At 39.4% G+C, this 25,056-nt stretch overlaps 1 protein-coding gene across 1 annotated transcript in view; it reads left to right on the plus strand.

Annotated features, from left to right (window-relative positions):
• The window catches only part of LOC124788948, a 248,005-nt gene extending 225,371 nt beyond the window's left edge, over nt 1-22,634 (plus strand). Inside the window, exon 9 of the mRNA XM_047256235.1 lies at nt 22,465-22,634. Coding sequence (XP_047112191.1) covers nt 22,465-22,634 — 170 coding nt within the window. The remainder of the gene's footprint in view (nt 1-22,464) is intronic.
• Nucleotides 22,635-25,056: the final 2,422 nt, after the last annotated feature.

The raw sequence follows: 25,056 nt of genomic DNA on the forward strand, positions 1-25,056 counted from the left end.
TTCCCTCTGATCTGGTAAATGTGTTGACATGTTTAGTCTTGTAGGATACTCTTGAAGTTTAGCACCACCAGCTCTCTTGCGATCAATATAAAAAGTTGCAAGACTTTCTCTAATTACATTTAAATGAAACTTCTTGTACTTCACTTTCATTCCATATTTCTGGTATCAGCAAAAGACATTGAACATTGCCATGTCCAAAATATGGAAAAACAATTTCCAGTACCACTTAGATGACTTCCGTGTACTTCCCACTGTTTTTATTAGCATGTCGCTTTGGTCGACTAGTCCCATTGACTTATTGTGATCTATTACCATACTTGGTTTCATTTTCAGATCACCACTCTTCCGATCTCTTTTTGAAGTCAGATGCATTTCAGCCTTGTGGTACGTTGATGGCATCCAGACTTCCTTCTTGTCCAGCCACTTAGAGCGATTACCTTCCCTGATTTCGAAGATCAGGACGTTATTTCTCCTTTCTTCAGTTTCTCCTCCATTACTGGCATTTCCTTCAGTGTTCACCTAACTGTACCACATGAATTTATTGCTCTATCATACAACCAACAACATAGATCTGGGCTGGTATGCCAGTTGTTGAAAAACAGCATATGTCCTTTCTCCAAGTAAGGTTGGAATAATGTGACTACTGTATTTCCAGACACTCCCATACCGTGATTATCAATGTCTGTTTGTGTACCAAAATAAACAATAAAATCCTGTATATAATTTGTCTCACAAATGCAATTTACAAAAATTTTAATTTCAAACCTACTTCTCTTTGTTGGAATACATTGCTTTACTTTCAGACAGCATTTGAACATTTTCCAAAAATGTTTTACAGTAGGCCGAATTTTTGACACGTAATCCCCATTTAGGGGCAAAGTGTTGTCATGGAAATGCAGTAAATTCAACAACAAAAAATATCAGTCTCTGGAGATTACTTTGGAAAAAAATTGTTTTTCCAGAAGAGGGTCTGTCAACCAATATTCACTCAGTTTTAACTTTTTCACTCTAGCCATCAGAAAGGAAGGCACTATAAAAACAAACATTTCTGACACATTTTGGTCACTCCACTTGTTTATTCTAGAATTTGTCTCTGGTTTGCAATTGGCTGATAGATACCGGTACGTGTAGTACTTATTTGTTTCCTGGCTAATCATTTCAACAATGCCTGTATTTACAAAAGGTCTAAAGAGACCGAGGCAGCTTTCATTTTCACTTACGTGAGCTTTCATTCCTGATGAGGATTCGTCAAACTGATGCTTCTTTGGATTTATGTTTTCACATCTCCATTTGTTTTCTGTCATCCTTGGGGTCACTGTGTATCTTCATTTGAAGATAATGAGCATTGATTGGAAGTACCCAGCTGTGGACTTCCTCTCAATGTTGTAGGATTTGCAATAGTAATTATAGATGGAGATGAATGAGAATCAACAACGTTTCTAGATCGTAAACTATTCGTAAGCGAATCTTCTTCATCTGAATCACTGTCTGTTGATAAGCACAGCGATTCTTCAAGAGTCACTCTCCATCAACAACTGTATGATCTCTTTGGAGGTGAGGAGCTTTTTACATGCCATCACAATACGTAAAATCAATATCCAAACACAAGCGAATAACAGGTGACTGATGTCTGAACCACGAATAGAGTCTCTGCAGAAAGACACGAAACTACAGTTCGATAGAAATCACAGAAGTGTTATCTGTTGTGTCTACAGCAAATTACTGGTTCAAGTGCTGTGAGGGTCCGCCAAAATGTGCTGACATTGACTTCAAATGTAGTCGTGTTTCGCTTATTGAAATGCCATCTGTTGCAGTTAGAGCAAACAATAAGGTGTGGCAAAAGTCTGCCAGTAGCGCTGCAAACAAACAAAAAATGTTCAAGTGCGTGAATTCCTAAGGGACCAAACTGCTTAGGTCATCAGTCCCTACACTTAAACACTATTTAAACTAACTTATGCTAAGAACAACACATGCACCCATGCCCAAGGAAGGGCTCGAACGTCCGGTGGGATGGGCCGTGCAGTCCGTGACATGATGCCTCAAACTGTGTAGTGCAAACAAAGAGACATCTTATGCAAGCACAACTAAGCAATAGGCGAACGAACGTCTCAGAACTTCTACAGCAGTCAGCAGCACATGGGGCATGGCAGCACTGAACTGCTGTGGCGGTCAGCCACACCCAGGGCATGGCGCGCTCGGTCTGCAGTTGTAGTCAGCCGCAGTCAAAGGGTTAAGGCAACACAAAAGTCTGCAGTAAAAATTACTAGTTTCCAAAAATGTTTTGATATTAATTACAATTGTTAAAAAAACTCGAAGACAGAGTTAATTTACAATAAATGCAGATAATATATAGGGCTACTCCTCTTTAAGGGAAAACTAGATGTGACTCAATATGTTAGTTCGAATACCTGCTACAGTAAATAAATCACGAATGTCTATTTACTACAAACTGCTTGTAGATATTATGCAAAGGACTATGGTAGCTTTCAAAAATTCTCAAAAACACACGTTTATTTGTGCTGACTTACAATGAAATTCAGGGGTGATGTATTCTTTGGCAGAACTGTGATTTGCTATTAAATACATTACATATCCAAAACACTCGTACCAGTAACTAATGAAAATGTAGTTTTGTAAACATCCAGAAATTCTTGAAAATAACCTATTTCTCACGTAGTTGTACAATGGCATTAGAGACTAATTGTTTTGAAACAGGATGGGCCTATAATTCTCAAAAATTTTAGAAGAGCACAATTAAGTTTACACCTATAATTGAGGATAACACTACGAGTTTATTGCGGCAGTTGCGAATGTTGGAAATTTCACAGTGTATCACAATACAAACAGATATTGATTCAATGAAAGATTATGCAGAATCAATGTGAACAGAAAAATATGTGAATCTACAACATCAAATTGGCAAACATGAATCTTTTACACACTGTCTCACAAAAAGGAAAATTCTAAAGTCAGCTTTTACATATAAATAAACGTTTGTATTGCATGGATTTCTCATTAAGCTGATTCTGTGCACACTTCTACACTGGTGGGCCAAAGAACAACATTGCAGCCTGAGTTCATCTTGGTCAAAATCGCTAAAATGTCTAGCACCAACAAGCAAGTCTTCTGCCTGTTGCAGCTAACAATCCAGTTTTTGGTTGTTGACTGGGTTGCTGACAGTAGTGACAATTCTCGATAAAACTCCAATTAAAACCTCTATTTCTTCTTATATTTCATTTTAGATTATTCTTCTTTCTCAGCTTTTATTGACTTCTTTTCTGTACATTCTTCAGAGTTTTATGGGGCTCTTCTGTTATTTTAACTTGTTTCCTAACAGAGTGTCTGAATACCGATTCAGACCAAAAAAGGTACCTCTCTGACACCAGTAACCACAGAGACCTTGCTTTGTGTAGTGGCGGGGGACCTCCACACATTTTCTGCAAGAAGCTCAGCCAGCCTGTCTTTTCCTCTTCTTCGGGTGTAGGCCATGTCTAGTACATCCTCATCTCCCAATTGTAGCAACAGACCTGCACTCATATGAGATTTCATTTCAGTCAACAGCGGCCTGCTCAACTCAGTGTTCACACATTTCACAGCAATTTTAACCTAGAGCTGATCATGGTGTTGTAGGACTCCATAAAGCTCACTCTTGTGTGGTTAAATGCTACTCTGTTTCATCCATGTCACCCCTAATGCTGTATTTTGTTTTAGCCAGGCTGTTCCCTGCTCCACTTACTACAATAACCTGATCCAGTTTGCCAAAATCTTTGCACATATTTCCTATTTCCTCTGTTTCCTGACTGACAGACTGGCTGGCTTCAAAATACTCGTGTACTGGTACCCTGTTCCTAATTTGTCCTGTATCATCTGGCCTAGACCTCTACCATGTCTACTAAGTAGCAGCAAAATTCTTTTCTTCATACTCTCCTTTGGCACTGATGAACATTTCTAGAAGTCTGCTGCACCCTACTGTGATCTACAATTGGATGAGGCTCTTCCTCTCCTATTTCAGGTGACAAATCAAACTTATTAGATACTGTAAGCTGAACTGTAGATGAAGAAGAAGTTGAAAAGTTGGTCCTCTTTCGCCCATTGTTCATAACCTTTACCCAGTTCCCACTATCTTTTGCCTCCACCAACGTACCTAGTTCAAGTTTTGTGTAGTTTAACTCAGCCTGAAGGAGACAAATCTTTGCCTCCTGTTCAACAACTCTCATGTCTTTTTTTGTATATTCTACAGTTTAATGGGAGAGCCTCACTGAACTCCATATTCATTTGTCCATTACAGTCATCCCAATGGAATTCAAACCCATAAACTAAATTCAAACCCATAAACTACAAATACCACTTCCTGTCTGATTACCCTTCAGCAACATCCACGCTTACATTTGCAACACAGATTAAACACTTAAAAATATAATTAAATCACTTAACATACTTTACACTACAGAAATTTTTGTTATTTACGAGCTGCAAAAATTGGGCCTACATGTCAACTTACTAGGTGTACAATATAATATAAAAATTAATTATTTCTTCTTGAAACAAGAACTCAGCACTTATTTAACTGTAGTATCTATTAATTAACTTATTCACAATGAAATGCAGCTTTTATGTATGCATACTGAAAGTAGACAAACTACTCGTGCAAAGTTTCTGAATAAAAGAACCTAAAATTAACGTTGCTATGAACAAAATAATGAAGGAACAGAAACTACTTAAATTGCTGGAAAGAAAAAAGAACAATTTAAAGAGATTCTGTAAGTTTACTGCACCAAAACGTAAGAAGAGTATGGGTACAACCCTACTTTATGACTGTGAAGAAGACCAAGATGACGATGCTGACAATACATTGACTGTGACCAAAGATACCATATATATTTACTTTATTGCTTGGTCAAAATATATAAGAAGGCATGATCGTATATGGCTGCCAAAGCAAAACATGGCTGGACCATTTTCATCTTGTTGGACAAAAGAGTGAGTCTTTCCACTATCAGAAGGTCATCAGTGAGTTTATACGAGATCTCTTCCAGGTTGAAATTGTTGCATGTCTAGTCGCACTACAAATATGTGGTCATCCAGATCGATGTAAGTACTCTTGTCTGAGCAGTCAGTGCTATTTACAGGCATGCTGCAGATATTTGGCAGGGTCCACAAAGGCATGTGTCTGTTGATGGTAGTCTTTAGTAGGATGTGAAATGTAATTTTCTAATTCTAATGAAATTTTGTAATCACTTTGCATGGGCCAAATTACACTTGTTGCAATCCTGGGTGGACAGTGTCATCTTACAGCATTACATAGTGCATTCCTTTAGAGCTTTATAGACAAAGATTTTGTGTGAACCGTGGGCTTGTGAGGGTGGTAGTTTGAGACGAGTGATGTGCTGCTTCATCTTGTGAACAAGCAGAGGGCATTAATTCTCTGTTGATAGTTGGGATGGTTCTGTGAACTTTGTCAGTAGAGTTAATGGTTTCCTGTAAAGGATTTCCACTAGGGACGCATGGATGTCTTTCTTATACACCAGACACGCGCGTAAAAGCACCAATGGTAGGGGTTCCATTCACTCCCCTCCATGACATGATGGCCATTTTGTGTGTGCAATGCCAGCACACCACTAGTCTTATACTCTGAGGGAAATAAGCTGTGTTCCAGAAGTGCTGAATACCACACAAGTGACAGAATTTGGTTAACAGGTCTGCTTCAAATTGTCTGTCTTGATCCATCATTAAGAAGTTGGGACAGCCAAAACCGGAAATCCATAAACAGAGAAATGCTTTTGCTGTGTTTTCTTCAGTGTTGTTGGTGAAAGCCTTGGCCAGTGAGTTACCTTGTTGATTGCTCAAAGGATATAATGGAAACCATTTGTGTCGGTAAGGGGCCTGATGAGGTTTAGGCACTTAGGTATTTGAAAACAGTCATGTTGTGGTTGTGTATGACTTCCTATCTTACAGCGTTGGCAGGCAGCACATATTTGTGTCCAAGTTTTAAAATTTCTTTTGTCATTAGGCCACACAAAGCACTCTGTGACAAGTATCATTATTGGATGGATCCCTGGATAGGGCAGCCCTTGTAGTTTATTGAAGATGACCCTCATGCTGAGGGTTACAAGTGGTCAAAGATGATTCTGTGAAACATCATAAAGTACTTGTGTTGAAGAGCAAGGGAACAATGTGGTGTTTTAAGTGAAAACCACATTGTCTTTAAAGTGTCATGCTGCTTCATACACTGCCAACTTTGGAAAAGAAGTATAGTGTGGTTTTTTTTTGCTACTGACATTGGAGAACTGCTCCAGTCATATAATCACTCGCATCTGAGATGATAGAGAGGTGTATAGAGGATAGTGGGCATGTCAATTTCATGGCATGAGAAAGGCAGTCTTCAGTTTGCTCAAATCGTTGTTGCATCTGTGGGGTCCACTGAATATGTCTTTTACCCATCATGTCTTGGCCTACTAATGCTTTAATTTGCTTTAATTAATAGTGCCTGAATGGCTTCTGTGTGAGGTACGTATCTGTGATAAAAATTTACCATACCAACAAATGGGTGTAATTCTTTAAAGTTGTGTGGGCACTGTTGTTGACTAATGAACTCAGTCCATTTTGTAGTAGGCTGTGCTGTTGCTGTTAACTGAATTTCAAGGAAGGTAACTTCTGATTGCCACAGTTGACATTTATCATCATTAGCTATGGCACCAAATAAGTGTAAGGCATCAAAAACTACTTTAAGATGCTCTTCCTGTTTGTGTTGAGAAACTGAGAAGACCAAAATATCATCAAGTACGGTTAGCATAAAGAAAACTTGAAAAGTACATAGTCCATAAGTATTGCCAAATCTGTGCTGCATTTTTAAGTCCATATGGCATGTAAAGTAATTCATAAAGCGCAAAAGGGTGTGTAATAGCCATTTTTGGTACATCGTCTTGGTTCATGGGGATCTGCAAATAAGACTTTTATGGATCAGCAAATTGACCAGAGAGATGTCTGCTAACTTTTGAGCAATGTCCAGGGAAGTGTGTTGGGACCCTTACTATTCATATTGTTTATTACTGACATTGCAGACAATATTAAGAGTAAAATCAGGCTTTTTGCAGGTGGTGCAGTTATCAGTAGTGAAGTACTATCTGAAAGAAGGTGCATAAATATTGTCAGATCTTTATAAGATTGGCAACTTGCTCTAAATGTTCAGAAATGTAAAATTTTGCACTTCACAAAAGAAACAACGTAGCACCCTATGATATAATGTCAATGATTCACTGTTGGAATCGGCCAACTCATACAAATACCTGGGTGCATCACTTTGTAGGGATATTATAGAGAATGACCACATTGGTTCAGTCATGGATAAAGTAGGTGGTAGACTTTGGTTTATAGGTAGAATACTGGGGAAGGGCAATCAGTCCACAAAAGAAATTGCTTACAAATAATCTGTGTGACTGCTTCTAGAATATTGCTCAGGTGTATGGGGCCTTTACCAGATACGACTAATATGGGATATTGAAAGTATACAGAGAAGGGCAGCATGAATGGTCACAGGTTTGTTTAATTCATGGGAGAGTGTCACAGAGATACTGAAGGAACTAAATTGGCAGACTCTAGAAGACAGATGTAAGCTATCCCGAGAAAGTCTATTAACAAAGTTTCAACAATCAGCTTCAAATGATTACCATAGGGATATATTACAACCCCCTAAATATGCATATGACTTTCAGATCCATAGAAATCTGCCGTTTAAACTTGTCACAGTTCAATCACAATAATAACTGTTTCATATTATCATATGTTTTTTCATGTAAGATGCATACTCAGTCAGAATCAATGGCAACACATTTCCATTATGCAGTAGCACACGCTTTCAACTTCCTTTGGAGGAATCAAAGAACAACCTCCACAAATCACTTCTATAATCAGTGTCTATAGACTGCCATCAGTCACTGTACATCATTACAAAATACCAAGTTCTTTCCACTTTAGAAAACTGGAAGGAATGGCATATGGTGGTTATGGAATGCAGTCACATTTACCTTCTTGTCAAGACAAATATGCTGTTGAAGTCTTGACATCAACAGTTCAGCTTACCTTTCAGCAATTCCAGATCTCTTACTGGGTTGTTAAGCTCACACTGCATTATTTTGTGAATTGTACACTCTTCACTACACACAAAATCCGGACCTGGGTTTTGAAGTGAGGTGCAGCACTAGTTTCACGGATAGCCAGGATGATATCTATCATCAGATTGCCTCCTCTGTATATTATTTGGAGAACTTTCGTTCACACATCCAATGCCATTGACACTTGAGCTGGCAGCAGAGTGACAAAGTGAGTGTGACTGTCAGCTACTCTCCCATAGTTGTTGGTGTACTGCTGTCACAAAGGTGTGGCATGACTCATGCCATTTCCTTTTCAATAATTATTATTGTTGTTACTGATACATCTAACAATTTCATTTATTAAATCAGTCGAGTATAGCGCAGACAAGAAATATTAGCTTCAAGGTCGTGGGCTAGCTTTTCTCTGACACTGATCGGTGATTTACCTTTCAAAATATGCAACACATCTTGGTGGGATATTGCTTCATCTCAGAAACAAGTTTTATTTAGGTATTTCATTACCTCTTTAGGCTTCCTTGTTTGGTGTTACATGGTTCTAGATCGAATAATTCTTTTTGCAGTCTCTCCTGAGTACATTTAGACCAATATTTCGATGAGAAATGCATTTTCATCACTATCATAATCAGGTGGGCAGGAACAGGCATTCCGTCTTTGTGAGGCAATAATCGCATGGCTGTTGGTATATCAGGATACGTCAAGGACGACCATGTGTTAATGGAGTTGTCACTCGAAAGTAACAATCATTCACATGGCTTGATGTCCTTGCCATATTACATGTATAGTAAAGCCCATGGAAGATCTTTTATGATTGAGTCATGAAGGAAAACTCAAGACACAGATAATCAACAGACATGAGGAGCCTCGGGCTTGTCCTGGACCCCAATTTAACAGTCAAAGTACACTCAGTACACCTTCCTAATATATGGCATTATTGGTCTCCTTTTCAATTTCAATGTAGCCTGTCCACAAATGTAGCAAAAATTGTCAGCATTGTTTACACATTTGTGAGGTGTATTGAACCACAGGCATTACAGAAGGAACACACGCAATAACTGCACTTGAGTAACATGTTCTTCCAGCACATGAACAGAGCACAGCTTGTAACAGACTGAAACATGCTCCACTCCTCCCTTCCTCTTCTCCTTCCTGCTATGAGCCCAGGCTAAAAATAGAGACAAAATACATACAACTATTGTTGCTTGAAACTTCATCACTCTTGACTGTCATCTGCAAGATTTCAAAGCTTATATGGGAAGGGATTGGCAATGAATGCTAATAAAATACAATTATAATTCAATGTACCCCCCCCCCCCCCTCCCCTATCTTTTAGCTGGGAAGTGAGCTAATTTGAGTTTTTGATTGTCATTTTTGTCATCATTATGGTTGATACATTTAACAAACATTTACTTCATACCAGTTGCATACAGTAGTGTTTCAGCCATGACATTGTCCATGCCCTTCTGGTATTGAATATCAGTAATAAATTGTTCAATATAAACAAAGTGGCAGAAACACCATGGAGAACAGTTTTTTTCTGGATTACATATGGAATCTGTCAGTGGTCTGTGGGTATATAGTAAATAGTCCAACCCCTGACGTCATCACTGGAGTGCTGCACTGCCTCATGTATAGTGAGCAGTTCTATATCATAAGCTCACCACTTGCTTTGAGACTTAGTTAGCTTCTTTGAGAAGAAAATTTTAATGGTTGTTGCTCATCTGCAACTGTCTGTCAAAGCACAGCTGCAGTTTCAGTGGAAATCATGCAAGAGGTAAATTGACAAGGGAGTTGTCATAATTGGATGGGTTAATGCTGTAGTATGTAATAATCTGAGCTTAATTCTGGTGAATGAATGTTTGTTGCATTTGAGTGATTCAAGTAATTGGCTGCTGTTTGTGACAAGTGATGTCTGTACAAATTAATCATTCCGAGAAATTGCCATAACTCATGATAACTTCTTGGGCCATGGAAGCTGACAGATAGGTTCTGTGCATTCGGTCATTGGTCGAACACCATTCCAGCTAACAGAGTGTCCCAGAAACATTACTTCAGATTGCTGATATTGCCATTTGTTCAGATATATCACTATAGCCTAGTGTTCAAGGATCTTGAAAATGAGTGTAAGATGTTCCTCGTGTTGTTCTGGAGATGCTGAAAAAACTAAAATATTGTCCAGGTGTGCTTAACAGAACAGAAATTTGAAGAAAATGTCATCAATGAAGCATTGTCAGATTTGGGCTGCATTTTTCTAACCATAAAGCATGAACAGAAATTCACGGAGCCCAGATGTTGTTATTATCTCTGTCTTGGTTATGCCCTCAGTATCCATGGGAATTTACAGGTAAGCTTTTTTGCAGTCTAGGACACTAAACATGGAAGCTAAGGTGTGATTAAAGTCTTGAATGTTCTGTATTGGCTAACTATCAGGTACTGTGCAAGTGTTGCGGGTCTGGCAATCACTACATAATCTATACATCCGTGTTTCTTGGGAAGTAAGTGTACGGGATAAGCCCAAGGGCTATCAGACTACCTGACTGCACCAGCTTGCAGTAACCTGTTGATAGTGGGTTTAGCTGCTTGTAGTCTGTCTGGTGCCAATTTGTGCACTTTGTTGTAGCCCTGGAGTAGTGTTAATTTCATGCACGATGTTGGATCTAATGCCATCTCTGTCATCTGGGGAATATCGGGGGGGCAGGGGATTGGTTGGCACACATGGAAGATACGTGCACACTGTTATAAAATTTCACTGTACTGATCTGTATTTGTGATGAGTCATGCAGTGAGGTATGTCCTGCCAGTACATGTGTGTTATCTACTGGGCCACAGCTGGTGCTATCTCCTTCACATGGGGTATTTGGAGATGGTGATGCTGTCCATGCTTTAACAAAAGTATTTTTATATACAATTCAAGATTCTTGTTGTGTAGCCTGAGCTTCTACTTTTTCATCTCTTCATAACTTATCATCACCTTTAGTATTTCATTAGCTAAAACTTGATCGTCATTCAGCAGTTACACACAGATGTCACGTATAGAGATTGAGCGAGGTGCTCTCAGAATAGTTTCCTATGGAACAGCTTGTGAATGTGGTGGTGGACTGCCTGTGATGCTGGGTACCATCTCTCCACTATTGGTTTGCCTGAGGATACCTCATGCTTGGTTCAGGGAGAGATGAAATCGACCAAGAAAATCCATGCCCGATATCAGTTCTTGAACATCTATGACCAGAAACTGTCAGGGAAATTTCTTGTGCAGACTCAGGTCCATGGTGCACACAACAGTTCTGAAAATTTCAGTAGGAGTATCATTTGCAGCACATAGTTGGACAGCAGGCATAAAAAAGTTTCATTGGTGGTTCCTCTCTGGGAAAGGTGCTCACTTCTCAGCCAATGTCAATCAGAATAATTTATTTTTCTATTTTTACCATCTTCTAATGTCACTCAGAAACAGGGTAAAACTAGTTTGGCTCACATGTTTTGGCTATAGGTGACTCAAGTGAGAGTTTGTGTTTGGATGGTTGCACAGCATGGAGCACTTGCATGCCATGTCGACAAAGCAAGTGTGAAACCAACACAATTGCAGTCATGTTGGCACGTGTGTGTGTGTGTGTGTGTGTGTGTGTGTGTGTGTGTGTGAGTGGGTGGGCGGGTGGGTGGGTGAGGGGGAGGGGGAGAGATGGAGAGAGAGAGAGAGAGAGAGAAATGCTGCCAGTGATGAGTGTAGCTTTCACAGCCAGCTGAAGGTCAATGTCTTTGCTGTGGACGCAAGTAAAACCACTCTCATGAGTGCATCTAATCCCTTGGGTTGATTCAGCTGCTCGTGGCTGTGAGCAGCATGTCACATAAGGATGGGGATCATGTTTGTCTGTCCCATCTGTGATTATCGTGGTTGTAGGACTGAATAAATTCTGTCAGGAGGAGGGGGGGGGGGGGGGACTAATTTGTGTTCCACCATTTTGCTTTCATGTGAAGTAACTGCCAACACCATCTGACACAGTAGTGTGAAGAGTCATAGCATGCTGTCTGGCATGAGAGTCTAGTTGATTGATCTATGGACATGTCTCCAAAGCTGAGATAGTGTTCTGTTGCCCAATCTTTCCTCGTAAATTACTTCTCACAACTATTCCTGTGGTGTCTTCATGGTGTGAATTTTATCTTAGCCGGAGGTGCGTCTATGACATCACTGATGACATGGGTGTGCTCTCTTATGTTGCTTAATAGGGCCATGAGCTTAGAAGTACCGTCAGATGCCAATGCCATGTGATATGAAGCTGATAATCATGAACCATGTTGCAAAATGTCCAGTCAGTTAGTTACATGTTCCATAAATTTTTTTAGTCAGTTAGTTTCATGATTCTTTTATCAGAATGATGTGGAATGAGTCAGTTTACAGTATGTGTACACACGTTTAGTGTTTTTTTTTTTCAGTCTACCAGTTTTAAAATAGAAATATGTTCCTGGAATAGGAGTTGTCTGGGAGAAATGATTCTCGGTTAGAGTTAAAACTTGCTTTGCTACCTGTCAGATATTTTCTTTACTGGGAAACTGATCAAAAATTTTTGTTGCTCCATATTGAACTCATTTATGGGCAACTGACAACTTTAATAATGGGCAATAACGCTCATTTTTTCCTCGAGTGTTGTAGCTTTGGACATCACTATTCTCAAATTGATTGTAATGTACTATCTATGATGAGTTTTATTAGTGAATATACATATGTTGATGGTACAGTTGAAATGCCTAACTCCTTGAAGAGGTGTGTACAAGACGACTGTGGGTGAGCACAGTAAATCATCCTTACTGTTTGCTTTTCATGCTATCAATACTTTCTTTCTAAGTGATGAGTTACTCCAGAAAATTATTCCCTAAGACATTACCGAGTGAAAATATGCAAAATATGCCAAGAGGTTGATCTGTTTCTTTCCAAAACTAGCAATTATATGGAAAGCAAAAGTAGCTGAACTTAAACTACTAACTGTTTCTTCTTGTCTGATAGATAGCTCAATAGCATCTAGATTTCTCAGAAAAATCTGAAAGTGTCCTAAAGGGGATCTGTAGACTGTTACAATTGGCAGAGAAGTATTCTGCAGTAACAATTCACAAGCACATGGCTCTAGGTTCTGACCTGCACAAAAACTGTCATCTCATGGAATTGGGTGTACTGCTGGTGGTATGCATCTTCCCAACACAATATTTCGACATCGCAAGTCAGTGTCTTCATTAGATGTTTCCTTTGACTGGTCAACAAGCTGACTGTATGCCATATTTATGTCTGGGTGGTGTCTGGTGTTTTCTACACCGTCCACATCTGCTGTGGCCAGTTCTGGTGGTATTATTTATTTCCAGGCATTCCATTTTCCATTCTTGCCCATTTCCACTGTTTTCTCTGGTGGCGGCCGTGCCAATGGATTCTGTGCTAGGTCTGCATCCACCAGGTGCATTCCCAGCACTATCAATATGCTGCAATCATTTCTATGCCGTGTGCAACTGCTTTGCCTTCCTATGGTGCCCGTGGTTTTAGTACACCCCTACAAGGTACACTTCCTGCTGAATCAGGCTGCTGTGGGAATTGCGTATTCTGTCTGGGCACACCGCAGCAATCTCTCACCGCGGTTGCTGCCATCTGCAGGTCTGTATTGTTTCTGCTCCTAGCATAGATGGTGCCTGAGGTTTCCAGTGGTTGATGATGTTGCCTCTCTCATCCATGAGTGTTACACTTGTCTCCCGAGAAGGTAGTTGCTACCTGGTTATTGGGAAAGGGAACTCTTTTCCACTGTTTCTTTTACCATAAATCATCACCATTGTTTCCTTCATAATTCCAAAGCCACATTCCACACCATACTGAGCTGGTACCTGCTTCCCAGCTGATCAGGTTCTCTGCCTGCCATCTTGATTTCAATATATTCAGTAATCACACTATCAAAAAATCTTGGGGGCTGAGCCAGGATCCTGGGTTTATCATAATGCATGGTGTATCAAGTTCCAAGCAATGTTCTGCTGTTGCTGATTTTGTGGCCTGTTGTAGCCTGCTATGTGTTTAATGTTCTTTACACCTTATTTCAACTGTTCTGGTGGCTTGACTGATGTAAGACATACTACATTCACATGGTGTATGGTAGATATCAGGCTTCCTTAACCCCAGATCATCTTTGACTGTTTCAAGGAATGCCCTGATATTGTTTGGTGTGCAGAACACATTTCTGATTTTGTGTTGTTTCGCGATCCTGCTGATCTTAGCAGATATAGGCCCTGCATATGGTAGAAAGGCTACTAATGTGCCATCTGTGATCCTTTTCATAAAAAAATCGAAAATATCATTCTCTAATTCCACTGTGACCTCTGCTGCAGTGTCTCGAGATCAGATGGTCATGGAACTCGCCCAGTCTTTTCCGACCATGTGCCCAAATGACAAATGTATTGTCAACGTATCTGCTGAAACAGGTCACCCGGCAGACAGCAGTTTTAAATGCCTCATCTTCAAATCCCTCCATAAACAGATTTGCCACTACTGGTGATAAAGGTCTGTCCATTGCTACTCCTTCAGTCTGTTCATAAAGTTGGCCTCCACACAGGAAGTAAGCTATGTTAAAATATGCATGAAAAGGTCCAACTGCGCTCCATCAAATCCCTCACTTCTTAAACTGAGATCATCCTGAGGCGGTGAGGTACAACCTCAAAGCTAACCATGGCACCTTTGTTCGAGATTCATAAGTATTTGAGGTGTTCCACAAAGTCCAAGGAGTTGTGGATATTGTGTCCAAGTGTTACATATGTTGCAACTCCTCATTTCTCTATGCTAACCCCACATGAAAATGATGCTAGTCTATTGTTGTTGTTGTTGTGGTCTACAGTCCTGAGACTGGTTTGATGCAGCTCTCCATGCTACCCTATCCTGTGCAAGTTTCTTCATCTCCCAGTACCTACTGCAACCTACATCCTTCTGAATCTGCTTAGTGTATTCATCTCTTGGTCTCCCTCTACGATTTTTAGCCTCCACACTGCCCTCCAATGCTAAATTTGTAATCCCTTGACCCTCCACACTGCCCTCCAATGCTAAATTTGTAATCCCTTGATGCCTCAGAACATGTCCTACCAACCGGTCCCTTCTTCTCGTCAAGTTGTGCCACAAACTCCTCTTCTCCCCAATTCTATTCAATACCTCCTCGTTAGTTATGTGATCTACCCATCTAATCTTCAGCATTCTTCTGTAGCACCACATTTCTTCCTGTCCAAACTATTTATCGTCCATGTTTCACTTCCATACATGGCTACACTCCATACAAATACTTTCAGAAACGACTTCCTGACACTTAAATCTATACTCAATGTTAACAAATTTCTCTTCTTCAGAAACGCTTTCCTTGCCATTGCCAGTCTACATTTTATATCCTCTCTACTTCGACCATCATCAGTTATTTTGCTCCCCAAATAGCAAAACTCCTTTACTACCTTAAGTGTCTCATTTCCTAATCTAATTCCCTCAGCATCACCCGACTTAATTCGACTACATTCCATTATCCTCGTTTTGCTTTTGTTGATGTTCATCTTATATCCTCCTTTCAAGACCATGTCCATTCCATTCAACTGCTCTTCCAAGTCCTTTGCTGTCTCTGACAGAATTACAATGTCATCGGCGAACCTCAAATTTTTTATTTCTTCTCCACGGATTTTAATACCTACTCCGAACTTTTCTTTTGTTTCCTTTACTGCTTGCTCAATATACAGATTGGATAACATTGGGGAGAGGCTACAACCCTGTCTCTCTCCCTTCCCAACCACTGCTTCCCTTTCATGTCCCTCGACTCTTATAACTGCCATCTGGTTTCTGTACAAATTGTAAATAGCCTTTCGCTCCCTGTATTTTACCACTGCCACCTTTAGAATTTGGAAGAGAGTATTTCAGTCAACATTGTCAAAAGCTTTCTCTAAGTCTACAAATGCTAGAAATGTAGGTTTGCCTTTCCTTAATCTTTCTTCTAAGATAAGTCGTAAGGTCAGTACTGCCTCACGTGTTCCGATATTCCTACAGAATCCAAACTGATCTTCCCCGAGGTCGGCTTCTACTAGTTTTTCCATTCGTCTGTAAAGAATTCGCGTTAGTATTTTGCAGCCGTGACTTATTAAACTGATAGTTCGGTAATTTTCACATCTGTCAACACCTGCTTTCTTTGGGATTGGAATTATTGTATTCTTCTTGAAGTCTGAGGGTATTTCACCTGTCTCATACTTTTGAATGGTAGAGTTTTGTCAGGACTGGCTCTCCCAAGGTCGTCAGTAGTTCTAATGGAATGTTGTCTACTCCCAGAGCTTTGTTTCGACTCAGGTCTTTCAGTGCTCTCTCAAACTCTTCACGCAGTATCATATCTCCCATTTCATCTTCATCTACATCCTCTTCCATTTCCATAATATTGTCCTCAAGAACATTGCCCCTGTATAGACCCTCTATATACTCCTTCCACCTTTCTGCTTTCCCTTCTTACGACTGGGTTTCCATCTGAGCTTCTGATATGCATACAAGTGGTTCTCTTTTCTCCAAAGGTCTCTTTAATTTTCCTGTAGGCAGTATCTATCTTACCCCTAGTGACATAAGCCTCTACATCCTTACATTTGTCTCTAGCCATCCCTGCTTAGCCATTTTGCACTTCCTGTCGATCTCATTTTTGAGACGTTTGTATTCCTTTTTGCCTGCTTCATTTACTGCATTTTTATATTTTCTCCTTTCATCAATTAAATTCAGTATCTCTTCTGTTACCCATGGATATCTACTAGCCCTCGTCTTTTTACCTACTTGATACTCTGCTGCCTTCACTATTTCATTCCTCAAAGCTACCCATTCTTCTTCTACTGTATTTCTTTCCCCCATTCCTGTCAATTGTTCCCTTATGCTCGCCCTGAAACACTGTACAACCTCTGGTTTAGTCAGCTTATCCAGGTCCCATCTCCTTAAATTCCCACCTTTTTGCAGTTTCTTCAGTTTTAATTTACACTTCATAACCAATAGATTGTGGTCAGAGTCCACATCTGCCCCTGGAAATGTCTTACAATTTTAAACCTGGTTCCTAAATCTCTGTCTTACCATTATATAATCTATCTGATACCTTTTAGTATCTCCGGGATTCTTCCATGTATACAACCTTCTTTTATGATTCTTGAACCAAGTGTTAGCTATGATTAAGTTATGCTCTGTGCAAAATTCTACCAGACGGCTTCCTCTTTCATTTCTTAGCCCCAATCCATATTCGCCTACTATGTTTCCTTCTCTCCTTTTCCCTACACTCGAATTCCAGTCACCCATGACTATTAAATTTTCGTGTCCCTTCATTATCTGAATAATTTCTTTTATCTCATCATACATTTCATCAATTTCTTCATCATCTGCAGAGCTAGGTGGCATATAAATTTGTACTACTGTAGTAGGCGTGGGCTTCGTGTCTATCTTGGCCACAATAATGCGTTCACTATGTTGTTTGTAGTAGCTTACCTGCACGCCTATTTTTTTATTCATTATTATACCTACTCCTGCATTACCTCTATTTCATTTTGTATTTATAACCCTGTATTCACCTGACCAAAAATCTTGTTCCTCCTGCCACCGAACTTCACTAATTTCCACTATATCTAACTTTAACCTATCCATTTCCCTTTTTAAATTTTCTAACCTACCTGCTCGATTAAAGGATCTAACATTCCATGCTCCGATCCATAGAACGCCAGTTTTCTTTCTCCTGATATTAACGTCCTCTTAAGTAGTCCCCGCCCGGAGATCCGAATGGGAGACTATTATACCTCCGGAATATTTTACCCAAGAGGATGCCATCATCATTTAACCATACATTAAAGCTGCATGCTCTCGGGAAAAATTACAGCTATAGTTTCCCCTTGCTTTCAGCCGTTCACAGTACCAGCACAGCAAGGCCGTTTTGGTTATTATTACAGGGCCAGATCAGTCAATCATCCAGACTGTTACCCTGCAACTACTGAAAAGGCTGCTGCCCCTCTTCAGGAACCATACGTTTGTCTGGCCTCTCAACAGATACCCCTCCGCTGTGGTTGCACCTACGGTACGGCCATCTGTATCGCTGAGGCATGCAAGCCTCCCCACCAACGGCAAGGTCCATGGTTCATGGACAACAACAACATCACTTCAGTGTTTTCTACATCTTCTAGACATACAAGAAGCTCATCTGTCTTGTTTTTCAGCCCACTAATGTTGTGATGAAACAAATTAATTTTACTTTTCTGGAAACTATTACATATATTATAGTCCCATCTGTTCTAATTTCTTTTATTGTAAATTGACTATTTGAAGGGCAGTATTTTATGGTCAAAACTATGTTGTATATATGCTCCACATAAATTCTGTCACTGATGTGCTGGGTCATATGGTCTCAGAATGACAGTGGGCCAGATCTCTGGAACAATTCATGGCATGAAAGGCAACCTGAGAAATGGACGGCAACCTGAGAAACTTCTTGCATGGCCCACGCCGCTGGCCCCATGAGGTTACGCATGTATTGAGATGGGTTGTGTCCAACATGGATGGACTGGTAAAATCATGTGAGGTGATGCTGTATACACCTGAAGTAGTTGGTCGAATATTATCTTGTTGGCGTGAGAAAAGATTGAACTCACCACTGAAATCACCAACGAGGCTGAAATTCATTACACATTGTTCATGCATGCATTGATCATTGTTGTAGTTGATAGTATGACACAGTGTAATGTCACTATCATGTTTCACACATAACATAGGCAGATATGGGTAGTACAAGGCATCGTGTGAGTCATTGTGTGGGTCGCTGTTTTGTCCAAGTTGTTTGTGAATGTGGCAATTGTGGACGGGTCCATTGTCGAAGCAAACACAATCCAACAAAGTACACTTTTTATGTTGAAATAGCAGTTGCTGTTTGTTGCAGGGTCACCATTGTGGGTATTCCATGTTTGCAGGAAAAAGCAGAAAGCCAGTAAAAGCACTAACTTTAGTACTAAATATGGACTTACAACAAAACACATGCAGTTGGTACAACTGTAAACAACAAATTGAGCGAGTCAAATGTATTCTCCCTGCAGAGGACTAAACTTGTTGACAAACAGACTTGTTTTTTAATATTTTACATCATCAATGGTGATGTCCCCACAAAGGTTTAGATTTTGTATAAGAACAGACTGAAAACAATATTGAACATTCTGATACTGCCAGCTCAATACAGGTTGTTCCAGCAAATGAAGAAAAACTAATGGACACAGAAAATACTTTACAAATATATTAAAGCTAATAATGTAGAAATGGTTATAATGTTTAAAAATGGAAGGAAACCACAATTGGAGGAACTACAAGTAATTGTGCTATCTTTTGGTAGTGATGAAACTGTCTATAATCATGATCTGATAGATAATAAGCCAATTTCATCTAATAACAGTAATAAGTTATGACTCTCAGCTACTACTGACAGATTAGTATCATCAATTAGTATTTCCAGATTTTTACCTTCTATGCCTTCTGAGAAATTACTGTCACGTGGTAGTACTGAGAGTGTGCCAGCTACTGGCTATGTTGAGATTATATCACTGTGTGATACTACTGAGGACTTGCCACCTTCTGTTAATACTAATAATAATTTACCAGCATTTACTAAAACCAACAATACCTTTAGCTAACAGTGATAATTTGTTATCATCTGTTATTACTGGTTACTTACAGTCTATAGTAATGACTGCGAAATTGCTACATTTTAGATAATTAAAGGTTTCAGCAGAAGAAAATGCTAATTCTCGATTTCAAAAGGATTAGTGTGATCACATCATCTGTAACACATAGTTCAGTTTGTGCAGCTAGAAATGACTGCCTATTATGTAAACTGATTTGTGCATTGTATTCATGTTCTTGTCTTTGAATTTAACCATCATATAACATGCAGTACTGTAATTCAAAATGACAGTCCTTTGAGCTAGCAGTTTCTTCTGCTGACCCCGTCTATAAGAATACAAATACCTGGGTGTAACAATTTGTGGGAGTATGAAATGGAATGATCAAACAGGTTCAGTAGTAGGTGAAATAGGTGTCAGATTTCTGTTGATTTGTAACATTGCTTCCAAAAACTCATGCGACACATCCTAGACTACTGCTCATGTGTGCAGACCCACACAAAATAGGAATATTAGGGGATATTGAATGTAGTCCTATACAAAGAAGGGCAGAAAGTTGGGTTACAGGTTTGATTGACTCATGGCACAAGGAAGTCACAGAAATGCTGAAGAATGTACCATGGCAGATGCTTGATGGTAGCTTCAGCTATCTGACAAACACCTGTTTACAGATTATCTGGAACCAGTACTAAGAGAGTAATCTGGGAATACACTACAGCCTATTGTATATCACTCCCATGGAGATCACAAAGACAAGATCACACTTTTTACAGTGTGAAGAGAGGCATTTATGCAGTCATTCTTTTTGTATTCCGTATGCAAATCGAATGGGAATAAACCTTAACATGTGGCACAATGTAAAGAAACCTGTGCATGCATTTCACAGTGGTTTGCAGAGTACATACCAGATATACGAGGGCCGTTCAGAAAGTAACCTCCGGTTGATTTAAAAAAATACACCAAGTTAAATAAAAATATTTTAATATATACATCTTACAACTATATCTTTGCACTATTTTTCTACATAGTCTCCATAGCGATTGAGGCACTTATCGTATCTCTTCACAAGCTTTGAAATTCCTTCTGCATAAAAATCACCCGCTTGTGCCTGGAGCCAGCCTGTGACCGCATCTTTGAGCTCTTCGTCGTCATCAAACCACTGTGACCCGAGCCATTTCTTCAAATGCATGAAGAGGTGATAATCACTTGGCGCCAGCTCTGGGCTGTAAGGTGGATGGTTGATAACGTCCCACTTGAAGGACTCAAGAAGGGCCGTTGTTCTGCGAGCAGAGTGAGGACGGGCGTTATCGTGCAAAAAAACGATACCGGAAGTCAGCATACCACGGCGTTTGTTCTGTATAGCCCGTCGTAACTTTTTTATTGTTTCACAGTACACGTCTTGATTAATGGTCGTACCACGTTCCATGAATTCAACCAACAACACCCCTTTGGCATCCCAAAACACCGTTGCCATCAGTTTTCTGGCAGAAAAATCTTGCGAGGCTTTTCTTGGTTTGGTAGGCAAATTTGAATGTGCCCACATCTTTGATTGTTCTTTTGTCTCAGGGTTCACGTACTTAATCCAGGTTTCGTCACCGGTCACGATTCTGTTTAACAATGGTTCTCCTTCGTCCTCATAACGTGACAGAAAGTCTAATGCAGAGGCCATTCTTTGAGTTTTGTGGTGGTCGGTAAGAATTTTGGGCACCCATCGTGCACATAACTTACGGTAACCCAATCTTGCTGTCACTATCTCGTACAAGAGAGTCTTAGAAATCTGTGGAAAACCAGTAGACAACTCCGACATTGAGAAACGTCGATTTTCACGAACTTTTGCATCAACTGTCTGAACGAGTTTGTCAGTCACCGATGATGGTCTACCACTCCTCTCTTCATCATGAACGTTTTCTCGTCCACTTTTAAATATACGTACCCATTCACGGACAACTCCTTCACTCATAACTCTTGGTCCGTACACGGCACAAAGCTCACGATGAATAGCTGCTGCAGAATATCCTTTGGCTGTAAAAAACCTTATGACAGCACGCACTTCACATTTGGCGGGGTTTTCTATTGCAGCACACATTTCAAACTGCCACAAAAACTAAACTAGCGCAGGTACGACGTTCACTCGACCAAGGCTTGATGCCGACTGACCTGCTGAGTGCGTGAACGCACAGATGGCGTCGCTACTCCCCCCACAACCCGCACTGTGACCAATCGGAGGTTACTTTCTGAATCGCCCTCGTAGATGTCTGTTTACTGTGTGACCTGGACACTGATTGTGCTCATTAGGAGTTTGGGGTAGCAGCTGTATGTATGCCTGTGTGCATTTGTGACATTTACTTGAAAATGAGGATTCTCTAAATTACAACTGTAATAAAGACAATGACCATAATGAGATTTTCACTCTGTGCTGATATGAAACTTCCTAGCAGATTGAAACTGTGTGCCGAACCGAGACTCGAACTCGAGAGTTTGAGTCTTAGTCTGGCACACAATTTTAATCTGCCAGGAAGTTTCTTTAATGGCCATGTTTAGCAGTTTTCTAAATATTAGCTTGTGGCGATTATCTTTACTTGGTTCTTTGTTGTTGTACATCAGGATTTTCCAGTATTGTGTCAACAGTTTCTAATATCTGTATTTTATAGAGTCGTTATTAATTAACAAATAAGATACAATCCAGTACAACACACTCCATATATTACAGGACTCAGTGGATCTGCAATTGCTGGTGCCAGTGTGGGTGCAATTGTTGGAGTAGCTTTAGTGATAGCTGGTGGATGTTTTATCATACACAAGCGCAGAAGAATGCATCAGTCACCGCTCAGTTTTCATTACCAGACTAATGATTCTCACCGTTCTTCCAACAGTTCATAATTATCAATATTTTTTAATTTACTTCTGAATGTAACATATAATTAAAGAGTATTTAAAAAGTAATTAAGTGCTACATCTAAAAATATTCTGTAACATACTGTAGACATGCTATGTACAACCAAAGGTAATTAAAAAAATAGTTAATAAAAACTACATATACTGCTTTTATACATTAGTATAATAATAGCATATACTGCAAATACCCTGCATAATGCAGATATGTTGCAAAAATACTTGGAAGTATCTCATGCTGAATCCTACATCTTGGTTTTCCTTTCTGCAATGACACTTATGCTTTAGTTGTATTAACCCCTTAAATGAAGAAAATTAAAAAAAAAAAAAACAAAAAAAAAAAAAAACAACCTCACTATTCTGTTAGGACCACAAATTTTCATTTGAACCTCCTAAACAACATAGGATACAAGCACTTACTAGTGTAGACATTCTGAATCTAATGTACCGACCCTATGCCATTTTTGGGGTATGTAGCAACAATGTTGTTGTAAGTAATGTGTTCTGAGAGGCTGCTAAAAACAACTACACTTTTATGTCATGGATAAGATGGAAAATGTTACAAGAAGAAAGACTCTTTTGTTGGAAGGAAGAGTAAAACTCTTGAAAATGCTGATGTTCATTGTGGAATATGTGCAGCACTTTCACAGAGTTTAGGGAAACCTGTGTCCATGCTGAATGTAACTATTAGAAAAGTAAGACTTGGTTTCAGAAGTTGCAAATTAAAACTGGCCAAATGTAAAAAGGAAGAAATATACTAGTTACTCAAAATACACAGATATGGAAGAAGTGACAAAGAACTAATTTCAGACAGCACATGCTTCCCTGAAAATGGTGTCGTGGTATGAGAAAAAGCACTGAAAGTGGCCAATATGCTCAGTATCAAGAATTTTTTCTGCATATAACGAATGGCTCAACAAATTTAAGAAATGCTATATTGTAGTCTACAAAACTGTATGTGATGAAGAAAATACACTGAATGTAGAAACTGTTAGTGAACTGCAGAGTGACAGGTTCTAAGAACTTGCACAACACTATGAACTGAAAGCAATCTTTAACATTGGTGAAGCCAGTCTCTTCTTCAACAGCTTTCCAAATAAAACACTTGTCATTAAAGGCAAAAACTGCCATGGTGGGAGACACAGTAAAGTTTGCCTTGCAGTAATGCCAAGTACCAATGCTGATGAGTCTGAAAATATTGGGCCCTTTGTGACTGGCAAATAAAGAGAAACCACATTGTTTCAAAAAATTTCCACTAACTGCAGAGCCACTTAACAAAAATAAAAATAACAAAAAAGGAAAAGTTGCTTGGAGTTGGTGCAGAAATGGGAGCCTGTAACAGGAAAAATTCTCGTTTGTATATTGTAGTGAAATGTGCTGTTAGAAACCATGCTACCAAACTGCTGGATCAAGTTGCATCCCTCACATTTGCGCATTATCCACTCTTTCAAAACAAGCTATAGAAAATCCATTGTGTAGAAGTTGTTCAGTTTGATGGGATTAACAAAAGAGCAGCAGCTCTTAGAAACTCTGTTTGTACACTGTATTTACAATAAACTGTGTGTATACTCCTTAATGGTATTTCTGGTGATTCCAGGTAAATTCAACCTAATAAATTCAGAAGAGTGCCACTCTGTTGAAGAAAGCTCCTATTCTTCAGTTTTATTAAACAGCAGCTGTAGATCTTTTAATGGTAGCTTAATATTTATTGGATTACATTAATTTTTAATAGAAAATAGTTACATACATTTGCAACAAGACAGGACTGTTTTCAGTGCACTTCTACTTGTCATGCAGCTTTACAGTGAACACTGTTACTTGTCACGCAGCTAACAGGAATTATCTATCCTTGATTCTAGATAACCATGTAATTCATAGTAATCATTAATGAAATACTTTTTAAACTTTATTTTGAAATGGTAGAGATTCCACCATCTTTTGCTGTCTATTAGAATAGAGCTTGTTGAATACTATAATAGCACTCTGAACCCTAGACAAGGTGGCAAATTCCATGTGAAAATTGTATTGTGTCTTATATGGTTATCTGTGCAAATTACAGTTTGGCAGAAACTGATTTTTACTAAAACCATTAAGGGATGAATGTACAGAGATGTGAGTATAACAGTTCCGACCTTGTTAAAAAGGCCTCTACAAGATGTGCAGATCACTGTTTTACACAATATTCTTACAACTAACTTCTGTTCAACGAATACCTCATTTACTGCAGGTGCACTGTCCTAGCTTGTCTTTATATCAACACAAAGATATATTTTCAAGGGCAGAAAATTTTGAACGAGCTTCTTGAATACTTTATCTGTAGGTTTAGTCAGTTTTAATGTGTTATCAAACTGGAAGTCGTACAAAGCATGCAGGATGACACAGTGAAGCGTGGAAAAGAGGAGAGAGGTGC

The sequence above is a fragment of the Schistocerca piceifrons genome, chromosome 3, assembly GCF_021461385.2.
Source record: "Schistocerca piceifrons isolate TAMUIC-IGC-003096 chromosome 3, iqSchPice1.1, whole genome shotgun sequence".
Classification (NCBI taxonomy): domain Eukaryota; kingdom Metazoa; phylum Arthropoda; class Insecta; order Orthoptera; family Acrididae; genus Schistocerca; species Schistocerca piceifrons.